The sequence below is a fragment of the Dermacentor variabilis genome, chromosome 7 (assembly GCF_050947875.1).
Source record: "Dermacentor variabilis isolate Ectoservices chromosome 7, ASM5094787v1, whole genome shotgun sequence".
Lineage (NCBI taxonomy): Eukaryota > Metazoa > Arthropoda > Arachnida > Ixodida > Ixodidae > Dermacentor > Dermacentor variabilis.
The window spans coordinates 158,020,820-158,033,479 of NC_134574.1; the positions used below are offsets into that span (position 1 = coordinate 158,020,820).

Here is a 12,660-nt window from a genome sequence, read left to right on the forward strand (position 1 = left end):
TTATTTTCCTCTCAGATTTGTTTTTGTTGACAGTCGTCGTAACGTAATACTGGGTGTTTCAACGAACTCTTTCAAAAGTTTTTTAAAGGTTGCCAGTGGCAGATAGCACAATTCCAGTCCATGAGCTGGTCTACTAGAAGAGGTGGACATTACTTGCAAGAATAAAATTAAAAGTTTTAATGGGTAATCTAATAATTAACAAAGATTAACAAATTAATTTGTTAACTAATTACCTTATGGCACAAATTGCAATTTACAAATTCTAGCCGGGGAGTTGGCAAGGCAGATCAACTTGAAACTAATTCTCAGGATGACACAAATTTCGGTATAATAATTCCTGAACTTTTTGGAGAAATGCATTGGCATTTCAGTTACTTTAGTGCTTTCAAGTGGATATGCCTTGCACCTGCTAGAATTGGTAAATTACAATGTGCGATATGGTAATTTAGTTGAAAACTGAATTAGTGAATTTTTGTTAATTACTTGATGATGCATTTCAATTTTTCATTCAAGTAATGTCCGCCTCTTCGAGTAGACCAGCTCATGAGCTAGAATTGTGCTATTTGGCACAGTCAATTAAAAAAAATTTTTTGAATGTGCTTGCTGAAACATCCTGTATACTGCACTGTATAGAGTCTGCTTTTACATTTTCTTTCTTTCGAAACTAGATTATTTTCGCTATTGCCCCTGCCACTCCCTTGTGTAAGACCTTCAGTTGAGTGCCTTTGAAGTACAATAAGTAAGTAAATAAATAAATAAACAAACAAATAAATAAACAAATAAATAAATGTACTGACCGTGTTATCTGAGGTATTTTTGCCAGTGCCGTGTGACACGGGTGGCGGCAGAATGTGACCAGTGTCTTCAGGTTTCCGATATTGAGGGGCACGGGGAATTCCACTTTGGTACTTTTTGTCGAGCCCTCCCTGCGGCTGCTGTGGTGGCTTATGCAGAACTTCCTCATGAGGCTGCATTACATGCGGTGGAAAAAAGAAACTAAATAATGTCACTTGAACAAGCTTCAATCATCCTACGCTATTCTGCATTCACTGCAGGACACAGGTCTCTTCCGGTAATCTCCAATTGCAGTAGACTCCTGTTAAAGCTAACCCAATTAGGCTGAACTTTTGGATAGGCTTAACAATGAACATTCAGTCGGTTTCTCACTGACCCGTTGCAGAAAAAAATCTGCTTAGCACAAACCACATTGCTGTCCCCTCTCACATCTTATACAATCATTCTGAATTTGAAACATTTCATTATTGAACTGGACATGCAACTTGGACACTTTCGCAGCCGCCAGTGACACTAGGAGGCCCAGGTCAGCAGACTTGGAGGAGCAGACTCTGCTAGGTACACGAGAAGCAAATGGCATTTCTGTGGGCACAAACAACTATGCCAGCGTTGACGTTAATGTGAAAACCTGCAAGGCTCCCGCTACAGAAACAATTATTAGAGGATTCTCGCCTCTGCAAGCGGATAATGAAGGCGAACACATTGCCCAGGATCCACAAGAACCAGCAGTGATCACACATCGCAGGGCGATTCTGTTAAGACAAACTTTCTGCAGAAAGCACCCACAGTGGAGCATTTCACATTTGCGTCTGCAGGGCTGCTGGCAAGGCGTACGATATCAGTAAATCAGGCTCGTTTTTGTAAACACTATTTGCGTGAACAAGGAACAAACAGGAAAGAAAAATGCACCAAGCTTCAATGCTAACATATGGGCACACCGGGTTGGAGGCGGCGCCGCCCTGTGGTGCTACCGCCTCATATGCCCGGCACTATTATAAGGAGATACTCCATTACACTTACTAAGCAGGTAAGGCGAGAAAGGACAGTTCAGTGCTCTGTTGCACTGGCTTAACACATCTACTAGCACTTCTGCTTCTAAATGTGGCGATGCTGGACTAATTTCCATATTAGTAGTTACTCTTTCAATCAGCATGCCATAGACAAAAGTGTTTCAGAAAAATGCTAGCAGATCCAATTAAGTGAAATGTTAAAGGTAACATGAAATGGTCATACTGCAAGTGGCTGCATAGTGTACAAGGAAAAAAATAAAAGGCCACTTACAATGTTTTTGACGATGCCCTTCTCAGCTTCCAGAATCTCGATGCGTTTCTCCAAATTCCGAATATACCGCAAGACTTGCTCTGCCAAAAAAGAAATGCCAAGGTTATTGGTCGATACTTCAGAGCACAAGCAAAGCTTTTATGCAGCCATATTTTGGTATATCAGACACAATTGTTCCCCAGAAATGAGTGAATTAATGAATTATTCGATGTTTTATTCAGTCAAAGCATGTGTGCAACTTGGTTGAACAAAGCAATTATCATGACTGCAAGTCATGATAAACAGTATGCACTCTGTGAAGAAACTGAAATACAGGTTGTGTTGTAAACATATACTAAAATGGAATTAGTGTTCGTGGGAGAATGTCATTAAAGGGACTGCCAGAATGTGTTGCGAGACCTTGATGGAAACGAAATGACCGCGACTTACAGTGATACAATCCAGCACACTGTTTTGCAATGTAAGTAGGAATTATAATTTTAATTGGCAAAGGAAGTCTCAAAAACCAGTAAGTGGTGAGGCCTGGCGGTGAAATTTTGATACTTCAGATGTAGTCTACGAGATGACTGTACGTAAGTTGGCTGTTATTAAGTATAACATAATTACTGCTTAAAATTGCAGTTGCTATATTATTAGACACTTGCGCTTTATGCTATGCTTCAGAAATCAAAAGCACACGCATGGCTACAGCAGCACGCTGAACTGCGCATCCGGGTAAAAGCGTCATTTCGTATTCGTTACCGGTAGTTTCATCTTTTGTGGTTAAATACCAAAGCAGTTGGACAGGAAACCAAGAAAACACGAAGCTATTATTGCAGAAATACTTTCCCACTTCAGAAAATATGAATCACAGGAACATTGACTTGATGAACAAATAATACTTTTTCACAGTTACGGCCCCACATATCTGCCTCCCACTAATGCTGCCATATAATAGCTATCGTGCTCACCTATCACCGTTTTCAGCATGCTTCCAGTGAACGACTACATCCTCACTGCAGATAGAAAAATTCTGATAAAAAAGGTTCTACAATGTTTTCCACATTACCACTTCCCAATTAGACACTGTGACCAGTAAGCTTTCCATTGCATTAAAAAAATAGGTACCATGAAGATAGGTTGTCAGTCCCTTTAAGGCAGTTCCTCCCTTTCTCTCAAATGGAAAAGACTGACAGTGGGCTAGTTTGTGCACTGATGTTATAAAACATGACTGAAAAAGAACACACAGACACAAAACAAAGTACTTCATGCAATTTGTGATACAAATATAGTTCTACAATCTCTAATCTGCTCAAGAGCCAGCAATTGCTCTAGATCGTACAATGAGGCACGTGCACATATTTGACAGACTGGAGCAGTGAGATTAGATTCAACGATTGATGGTCATGCTCGCCGCTGTGTGTGTCGACTAAAAATTTCCATTCTGGGTGCAAGTGCGTCCAATATGGAAGTTAGATTCTTCTTTAAGGGCACCTCACCAAATCCCAATGTATATTTTAGTCATACACTGGAAGTTCTAAAACACTGTCTAAAGATAGTTCTACCGGCATAATTTTCCAATTCTGCTTATATTTGGGGCAGATAGAAGGAATTGAATGCCTGGTTACCATACCGCCATGAGGCAAGTGCGACTCCCAACGGCAGCACTCTCTGCCTCGAGTAGCGTCCGCAGGCAACATTCCTTTCCCTCCTTCTCCTATACTGGAGGCATGGAACCGCATCACATTCACGTGATGTGCCTCACCTCTGTTCTTCTTTTTTTTTAAATTTCCCCTTCTCTTCCCTTTTAGCTGTGCGGCACATTTCCGGTGGCAGCACTGCACATTCCTCATTGGACGATTTGCCAAAGTCACGAGAACTGCGTTTACATCACGGCGTGTGGCTTGAAATTTCAGCTGTTTACACGAGCATGCAGGCATGTAAAGCTTTGCAGAAAAAATCATCAGTGTGTGAAGAATGCGCTGCGCCTGTCTGTTTAAAACGGCCAAACCTAGTGAGAGGCACTTTATCCACTCTTACCAGCGGCGGCATGTCTGCCATTTCACCGTCGTTCCGCTGCGACAAGATGTTGAGAAATGCTCTCACCATTGATGACAGTTCTATGCCGATGGATCGCCTCCTTGATGGCAGGCGTTCTCATGGGCGGCTGGCTCCGGCTGGGCAGCCGGCTTCCGTTTGGGACAGCGGAGGGCGGTCGTACGTGGCCGTTCGCCGTGCCATTGGGTATGCCACTGGAAGGCACAGGAGGCAGCGATGGTGAGGGTCGCGGAGGTGGGGAAGAAGGCAAAGGGGAAGGAAGCTCATCCTGAGTGGTGATGGTCGAGGACGAGCTGCCATCGCCATCATCACGTCGACCCTCGGGCAGAACACCGCCGCAGTTTGTGCAGAGCGTCTGCGACCGCTCTTGATCCAGGTAGAGGCAGAGTTCCTGGCAGGGGCAGCAGAAATTGATGAACCTTGTCAGTTTGTGAAAAAGCTAAGCAGGAAACCTGTCACTTTCGTAATGCCAAGTGCTGTACTTTTGACATATTGGTTCCATTTATACAGCCAGTGCTCATTACAACAGACTGTAATAATCCAGCTCGAAAAGCCCATTTATCCTAAGTCCATTCATTCCAAAATTAGGGCCATGGTGTGTTGTGCAATGGCAAAACTTTACTTACCGTCAACATCCGATATTTCGGACTCCCAAGTACAGCGAAAACGTCCGAAAAATCGAATGCATGCAGAAAATGACCGTTTTATAGGTATTTCTCAGATGGAGAGCGTGACGGACAGAGTATTGGACTTGCACAACTCTGCCAACGCATCACTGAGGTGGCTCTGAAAGAAGCTGTTTATAAAAATAAAACATAAAAATCCGATAGCGGATTTCCGATAGCGAATCCGATAGCCAATAACGCATTGGCCACATGCCCTCAACACTGCATAGTCGCCATCCATGATCACGTTGACAGCAGCTGTGGTTTCTTTTGCAATGGTTGTGGCAAACAGTAGTTTCTTTTTTACTCTGTGTGAAGCTGTCAAGGATGAAGAGCACCGTCTACATCGCTATGGGCAGCGACCTGGCTACACTGGCGAAAAAAATAATCGCGATGTGCGCGTGGTAGTGAAAAGCATCTCAGATGAAGACATGCCGCGGCCGCACTGTAAAAGAAGTCGCAAAGCCTTCGCCGCGGCAAGCGCTATGAGACGAGAATTGCAGCTTCCACACTGCTTTTGTGCAAAAAAGAAACAGGATTTGCTGATTCATTCAGTAAATAAAAGTTTGTTGACATAGTGTATGCATTTTATAATTGTTTTCTTGATACCCTCAATAATTCGACATTCGGTTAATTCGGACATATCTTTCAGTCCTGTGAAATCTAAATGAATGAGGTTTTACTGAAACTGTAGAGCCACGCTGCACCGTGCCTTGCTGTCTGCTGTTTTCCGGATGCTGGTTACCGAAAAATGGTAGTTTCCCTGCACAAGATTAATGGCCGGCACAATGGCGGGGAGCCAGCCAGCCAGCTTCTCATTGTGTTGGCTGCCTGGCCCAAGTGTGTCCCTCCGCCAGTGGCACAAACATCGGCTTCAGTTATTGCACACAAAACGGTGGATGGCAGAATAAACCGCTGTCGTAATTTTATCTTTCCCAACAAGCGACAACCACTGCCAAACCTGTAGCACGATCAAGAGCTGTGGTACAAGGCGAGTTAAACTCAGAGCCCACTCCTGGCTGCCGCTGCAATGCATGCGAGACAGCCAGATCATATCATGCGCTCCGCAGTATGGACGCCATGAATAGCAGTCTATCTTCATTTTTGTGCGAATTGGTGCAGCGAAAAATAAAGCATTATCAAAACAATGCATTTCGAGATCATCAGCGGTTTCTAATGTCAATGGCCTCGCACAACCAATCTGGCTGTGAAATACATGGGGCGCGTGGATTTGCCCTACAACTTGAGCACTGCGACTGACCTTCAACTGGATGTTGTCGCGGATGAGGTCCTGCTGCCGTGCGTCAAGGCCCCGCAGCTTGCCCTGGTAGGCGGCCACCTCCTGGCGCATGACGGACGCTGTGTAGCGACCGAAGCGCTGCCATTCGCGGGCCAGCTTGCGCCCCTTCTGCCGGTCGTCGTCCAGGAAACAGCAGAGATCGCGCAGTTCCTGGCTGTCGCGCTGCAGCCGCTCATTCACCTCGCGCAACTGCCGGATCTCCATCAGGTGCACCTGAGGCGAAAGGCACCATTCAAAATGAACTGCTTAGAAAAGTCACCAGACAATGCTTGCGCAATAAGACCCGAGTCAGATACCGTAATTATTCAGATAAGGCCCGCCCTTTTTTAAGGACCAGACCCCCACTTTGGAACGCAAATATTTTGGGAAAAATGTTTCACTAAGCGTCACGTACATTACCACATGCAAGGCTTCCGAGATTGCAGTTGTGACCTGTTGCAATATCAGAGCCCGCGTGCTGTTTAATTTTTGCAAGCCACTACTAGATAGCACTAGTTACTGTCCAATGGATAATTTCATTTTCATTGTCAAGGTGTCCTACCGAATTGTGATCATGCTCATCACGCGGCATAAATCCAGTGTATGTACCTATCTGCTTTGTGATGAAGTGTGTTGTTTAGTAGGTTAAACTGCATCACACTTTGAGGTGCATTAAGAGAGCATCACTGCAAAATGTGCACGTGGATGTTGAATACATGGCGTGCGCTTTTGCTCGACACCATCATAGAAAGCTTCAAGGTGATGGAGAAAGGAATCTCAAACAGTAACGGAAGGCACAGAGAACAACCACAGTTCTGAGAGAGTGCCAACGATGTGAACTTGGGAAACGAGGACTGAATAAATGTTTTCATAGTCAGCCACTAGTGGTTATGTTATTCTGCAAAGCAGTCTGAGAGCAGTTTGCTGGCTTTCACAGTTGCCGCATGAAAACCACTGCAGAGCTCCCCTTAACAGCTTTGCTGCAAAAAACTATTAGTTGCCAGTGAAACGCTTGCCCTGTTTCATTTTCGTCTCCAACATTCTCGTGTTTGTTGTTGAGTTTTAAAGAAAATTAGACATGAACATCAATCAACTAGCCCAAATCACCATTTTGTCCCACTTGTCTTCGCTCACCTGCATGCGGCGGTTGACATCCTGCATCATCGCACCATGGTCGTACATGAGCTTGAGGTTCTCCGCTTCAACCTTCTGCAGCCAGCGGAGGATCTCCTGGGGCGGCTTGCGCAGCAGCTCCTCGTTGCTGGGTCGTCCCCTAGGTGTCGCCACCGCAGCCATGCCTTGTGGTGGCTCTGGGCCACCTGCAGGCTTGGCCGCTGCCGGTGGCTTGTCCCAACCGTCCGGACCCTTGGCTGTGTTCCGGATCATTCATGGTCTGGGGCTGACGACAGGGTGGTTAGTTACCAGCCGCAGCTTGCTGCAAGCGTAGACGGGAAAGAAGGCTCACAATCAACACGGACTAGCATGCCGTGTGTAGATGGAACTTAAAAGGGCCCCTGAACTGCCACTGACCCCATTGTGAGCAAATTTTAAATAAACATGCCCTTCGTGTACAAAATACTGTGATGATCATCTTTGCCAACCATGGCAGGGCTGTGCGCAGTGAGGCAGTCAAAAAAGAAGAAAGACTTCTCATGTTCCTCTCTGGACTTTGCCAGTTTCTTCTTCGCACAATGTGATGCCAGCATGGTTGTGCGCATGTCATCGAGCTAAAAGCTGTCAATTGGTCAGTCGGTAAAGAAAAAGAGAACACGATGAGAGCTGGCTGTATGGTCTGAGAGGAACATTCTGCATCACTGTTTATTGCCTATCACCTATCATCTAACACTCAATCTGTAAAGATTGACTGGCCAAACCAATGGAAGTGGACTTGACGAAAAGAGTGGTGGCCGATGCAGCTACCAACGAACATCTCTTCCATGTTATGTAATCCTCAACTGTGCTGACATGACACCTATGAATAAAGTGAAGTGACTGCAAAATGTTGAGTGATGCAAAAGTAAACGCATCCCCTAAAGTGAATGATTGAGTACATAGCCACCTGGGCTGTTAAAAGGGCCCTGAAACACTTTTTTGAACATAGTAAGAAAATGTTTTTGATCTGTTGTTGAGGCTGCTATGACCATGGGAACCAAATATTACTGTACTGCATGCAGCAGGGAATTTATTATCTCCTGTCAAACACAGTGAAAAATTGCTTGCTCTCGCTTCTGCAGCATGATCAAAAGCAACTGGACCCACCAACACAACAGGCTGATTTCGTGATCGCTAGAGTGTTCCCAGTAATGCATAATCGCTAATTTTGAGTTGCACAAATAAAAATTAGATGTGTGCGAGGCCTCAAAAAGAAAGAAATATCATTTCATTTTTGCACTGTGCATAGCTGTGTCTGCTGTGCATGGCCTCTGAGATGGCAAGGGCATGCTGCATAGGCTGCCATGGGGCGCCGTGACAACTTTTGGCCGGGCTTTGCCCTCTTGGCTTGTCTGCTGTGTAGCTTGCAGCATGCTAGCGGAGACAAAAAGAGTGACAAAGCCGGGTATTTGAGCAATGACTCCACTCACAGTTGAAGGATGCGAAAAACTTTTGTGCCGTGAAATTCACGAGATGACGCTCTTTAATAGTGAGGCCATTCTGGCTAGGATCAGTTGAAAAGTGCTTCAGGGCCCCTTTAAGGTATCACACAATGGAGGGCTCCAGATTGACTTGAGCCGCACATGTGCCTCAATGTGCACTGATATTTACAAGTACACCGCAGTTCTGAATGTAGTTGTTGTGGCCGAGTGTTGAAACGAGCCATGTGTTTTGCAATGGAAGGGTGTATTCCCAGTGCCACCGTGTTAAGTCACCTGTGCCAAGCGATTGCTTATGTTCGACTGATTGAGATTAAAAGTCAGTCAATCAATGGACGTCTCAAATTGTCCGGCTCTGCTCATGTGCAGAAATGCACCTTTCAGCCACTTGCACTGTCACTCGCTTCTCTTGGAGGTGAGTACACTGAAATCAAGCTTAGTCATTAAATCTAACTGAGTTACTTTTACAAGTTATCAAACATAAGCTGCCATCAAGTGAGAATGGGCTGTTATCACAGTTCAGCTTGTCAGTTATTTTTTCACAAAGGCATCACAACTTTTGTGGCTTTGAAGCAGCAACAACTACCTGACATTACCCTGCTTGGAACGAAGTTTCAGCACAGTGCCCACAGTAACAGAAGTCATGCCGTCCTCAGTATCAACACGCGCGGACAACAAACTGTTCAGATCAGAAACTGTTGCTAACATGGTCAGCTAAAGCATGCGCTTCCATTCATTCACATGTGCTGATACCAGAATTTCTGCTCATTTACGAAAGTAGTTGACAAATCAAGGGTCTTATATATGTAGTGGCTTCTTGAACTGTAGTTGCTGGCGCTGTCATTCAGCGTTTCCGAATGCGACGCGCACGGTCACCGATTATTTAGCATACAGTTACCGTTAGTGCGCATGCGCATTGGGCGCAGCGTAACGCATGCCAAAGTTCGTAAAAATGTAGTCTCGCCAGCACCCCAGGAGGCTTGCATGCAGCCAATTCTGTCAATTCCATGCCACACTCATCCGGATAGCACAGAGAGAAATTATCAGTCTCTCTACAGCACTTTCAACACATGTAAGCGTTTCTGATGTCACAGAACTGCATACGCGCGAGTAGCGAGCCAGTCATATCGGGCGAGGCAAATTTCGTACGGACCTGAGAGCAGCCGTCGCCAACACCAGCAAAAATGAGATGCGCCGAGGTCGCGTACGACGCATCGAACGGCACGGGTCACCTAGGTTCAGGTTCGCGACGAACGCGTACTCGTGTACTACGCACTTGTGGCACCGCCGCCGGCTTTTCGCGTAATTGCACAAGTCGTGTCGCTTTTATTTCGCACTTCTTTATTTTTACCTCCGCAGCTCCGTCGCAGTCGGCGACAACACACTCTTCTTCAAAACCTTGTGCACCAAAGTTGCCAAATCCAAATAGGTCAGGGAGACCGGGAGCGTGCGAAACCAGCGGCGCGTCGTCGTACGTGTTTCAAACAGTAACGATCAACAAACCAAAGTAAAAAGCGATCACGCACGCTTGCCCGCCCGCCCGCCCGCTCGCTCGTTTCGACGAACTCGGTTGCGGCGGGGTTATGCCCCGCAAGTAACTTTTGACACCGCTTTCGGCGCGGCCTCCAGGACACACCACCCGACACGCGGACGGCTCGCAACAACGAAATATTTGGCACAGATCGCAATAAAGTGCGAAGCTCATACGGCAGCACGTGCTCCGATATCTCTTGGCAAAAGGCGACGCAACAGGTACTGCTACGCGAGCGCGAAAAAGCCTGGCAGCGCGCGCCAAGCGAACTTTCAGCCGCTACAACAACGTGTCACGACAACGAAAAGACTGTTAATTCGAGCACGATCGCGCTGCCAGCGATTACAGAAGCGTGCACGGACGGTCAACGGCGATCGACAGCTCCACGTGACTTACGTGTCTCCAAAGTGTCGCGCGGTTGCGTGAGGTTTTCGATCCGATTCGTGTATTTACATACGGTCAACATGGCAACGAAAAGTAAACAACGAAAACGAAGGTATGCGGCTGTTCTATCCGGCGTGCAGCATCACGTGGTTCTGCAGCGATACTAACCACGAACTTTGCTTCGAAACTCGGCCCACACAGTTACAAACGCTCGCGAACCGTAGAAAAGCGCGAAGAGTTACAATGCACACATTTTGCTTTTAAAATCACAAAAAACAATCTATATTTATACACATAGATGGCGCTTTAATCTCTTAATGGTCAGTTTTTGGTTTAAAAAATGGTTGAATTTGGAACAAGAGTTTTGCAACTGAGACTTAAAAAATACATTTGCCTCTTGACGCTTGTATGTTCGTATCAAAATTCGAAACAAAATTATTACATTTTTTAAATTAGTATCTACTACTTATGTACAAATAAAAGCAGCAGAAAATTGTTCTTTCTGAGACAAGGTGACTTTTGTAGGGAGGGAGCCCACTACAATGAATAGCAAAGATGGCGGCGTTCTTTTTCGATCGTAGTTTTTGTTTTCGTTCCGAGCGCGCCCGGCAATTTGACTTGGGGTCACGCCTCGAGCAAAGTGCACGGCCTTGGAGCGTCCAACATAAGCCTCAGATTGTGATAAATCACAAACCGGGCTTCGTGGCCGCTTCGTCAAGAAGCTGCAAAAGGGACACGCGTCACGAAACATTCAAACGACGGCCGTTCGCCGGCTGCTGTTGGAGCGTCGCGCGTGCCAGCTTCAAAAATGAATTTCAACGGAATCGAGCGGTCAAAGAGCGTTTCGGACCTTTTCGAGGAAAGCTTAAAAAAAATCGCTCGCGGACCTCTGATTATTTTGACACGTTCACATGCGCAATAAAGGCTTTGAAAAATCGACAATCCAAACTTGATGCGTCAAAGACGAGGAGGAGGAGGAGGTGCCGGTGCCTGAATGCTGCGGCCGCGAGCGGCGGCCCATCCGATGCCATGGACGACTGTAAGTATCTTTTAAATCAATTTATTCGCCACTTCTGGATACAATAAATGCTCCTGTTCGTTATTTTTTTGAGGTGCCTGTAATTGCGAACCGTGTACTTTGGGTGGTGCAATGAGCATTCTCGAATTCCTTTGCAGCGGAATCTACTGAGCAGTCCCAGTCGCAGCTGTCACAGGCGTCAGCGTGAGTACTCTATTCATTATACAACTGTCGATCACGCGGTAAATGCCGCTCAGTTCGACTAAAATTTCGCTTGGTGCACATGTATTGTACTCGTGTACACATTGTACGACATAAAGAGACACCATTTGAATCACTAAGTCAGTCTAGACTCATTCTAGACTGATGAAGTATTCTTTCAAAATACAATGTTTGTAAATTTCACCGTATTGGATTTATTACTGTAAGAAAAAACAATGAAAGTGAAACTCCCACATTTGAATTTCGCGCTGAAATTCCGGCGCCGTACAGTATAACCTACGCTAGATAGTCTACAGCACGGTTCTACAGTGTACTGCTCGGTTTGAGAGCCGCGCCCACCCGTTACAAAGGAAAAATCACCGTAGGATCATCATCATTCTGTGGTGAAGGGCTGTAATGCTGCCCGTCTCGATATTATCAGCAGCAGCAACAGCACCACCTGCACAATTAAAAGAAAGCTTTAGCTCAGGCAACACCTTTTTAAAAATATGTACTTTAAATGCAGTAACGAACCTAATGAACTGACATCGATGTAAATGTTGCATTTTGAAATCAGGCTACTAAGTGTTAGGAACAAAGGTTCTTTTACATGTTTTCACATTTTAAAGGAATAATGATGAATATTAAGTGACAGTGATAAAGATATGGAGGGCCCGGATTAAAGAGAAACAGGAAGATCAACGTTAGATGGCTACTGGGGAGGTATTCTGCAAGAGTCCACCTAGTGTACATGTCCGTTTCGTCTGCTGCTGAAGTGCTGATTGGCTGTGGCGCCTGGTTGCTGCGGACGCGCAGCCCAGCCGAACCAATCAGAACTTCAACAGCAGACGAAATGAACACGTCCACTATATGTGGAC

The 12,660-nt window shown here is 45.7% G+C and overlaps 2 protein-coding genes across 3 annotated transcripts in view; one reads left to right on the forward strand and one right to left on the reverse strand.

Annotated features, from left to right (window-relative positions):
* Nucleotides 1–10,680, reverse strand: part of Ccdc85 (coiled-coil domain-containing protein 85) — a 26,416-nt gene extending 15,736 nt beyond the window's left edge. The window contains exons 1-6 of one of the 2 annotated variants that reach the window (XM_075699836.1): nucleotides 10,576–10,680; nucleotides 7,192–7,492; nucleotides 6,040–6,291; nucleotides 4,162–4,504; nucleotides 2,077–2,156; nucleotides 798–968 (exon numbers count right to left, since the gene is read on the reverse strand). In XM_075699836.1, coding sequence (XP_075555951.1) covers nucleotides 798–968; nucleotides 2,077–2,156; nucleotides 4,162–4,504; nucleotides 6,040–6,291; nucleotides 7,192–7,443 — 1,098 coding nt within the window. In that variant the 5' untranslated portion in view covers nucleotides 7,444–7,492; nucleotides 10,576–10,680. Of the gene's footprint in view, nucleotides 1–797; nucleotides 969–2,076; nucleotides 2,157–4,161; nucleotides 4,505–6,039; nucleotides 6,292–7,191; nucleotides 7,493–9,801; nucleotides 10,537–10,575 lie in introns of those variants that run through there. The other variant, XM_075699837.1, reaches the window with a different exon arrangement.
* An 859-nt stretch (nucleotides 10,681–11,539) lies between these two features.
* Nucleotides 11,540–12,660, forward strand: part of LOC142588268 (uncharacterized) — a 40,238-nt gene continuing 39,117 nt past the window's right edge. Inside the window, exons 1-2 of the mRNA XM_075699842.1 lie at nucleotides 11,540–11,602; nucleotides 11,740–11,785. Of these exons, the coding sequence (XP_075555957.1) occupies nucleotides 11,593–11,602; nucleotides 11,740–11,785 (56 nt within the window). The 5' untranslated portion in view covers nucleotides 11,540–11,592. The remainder of the gene's footprint in view (nucleotides 11,603–11,739; nucleotides 11,786–12,660) is intronic.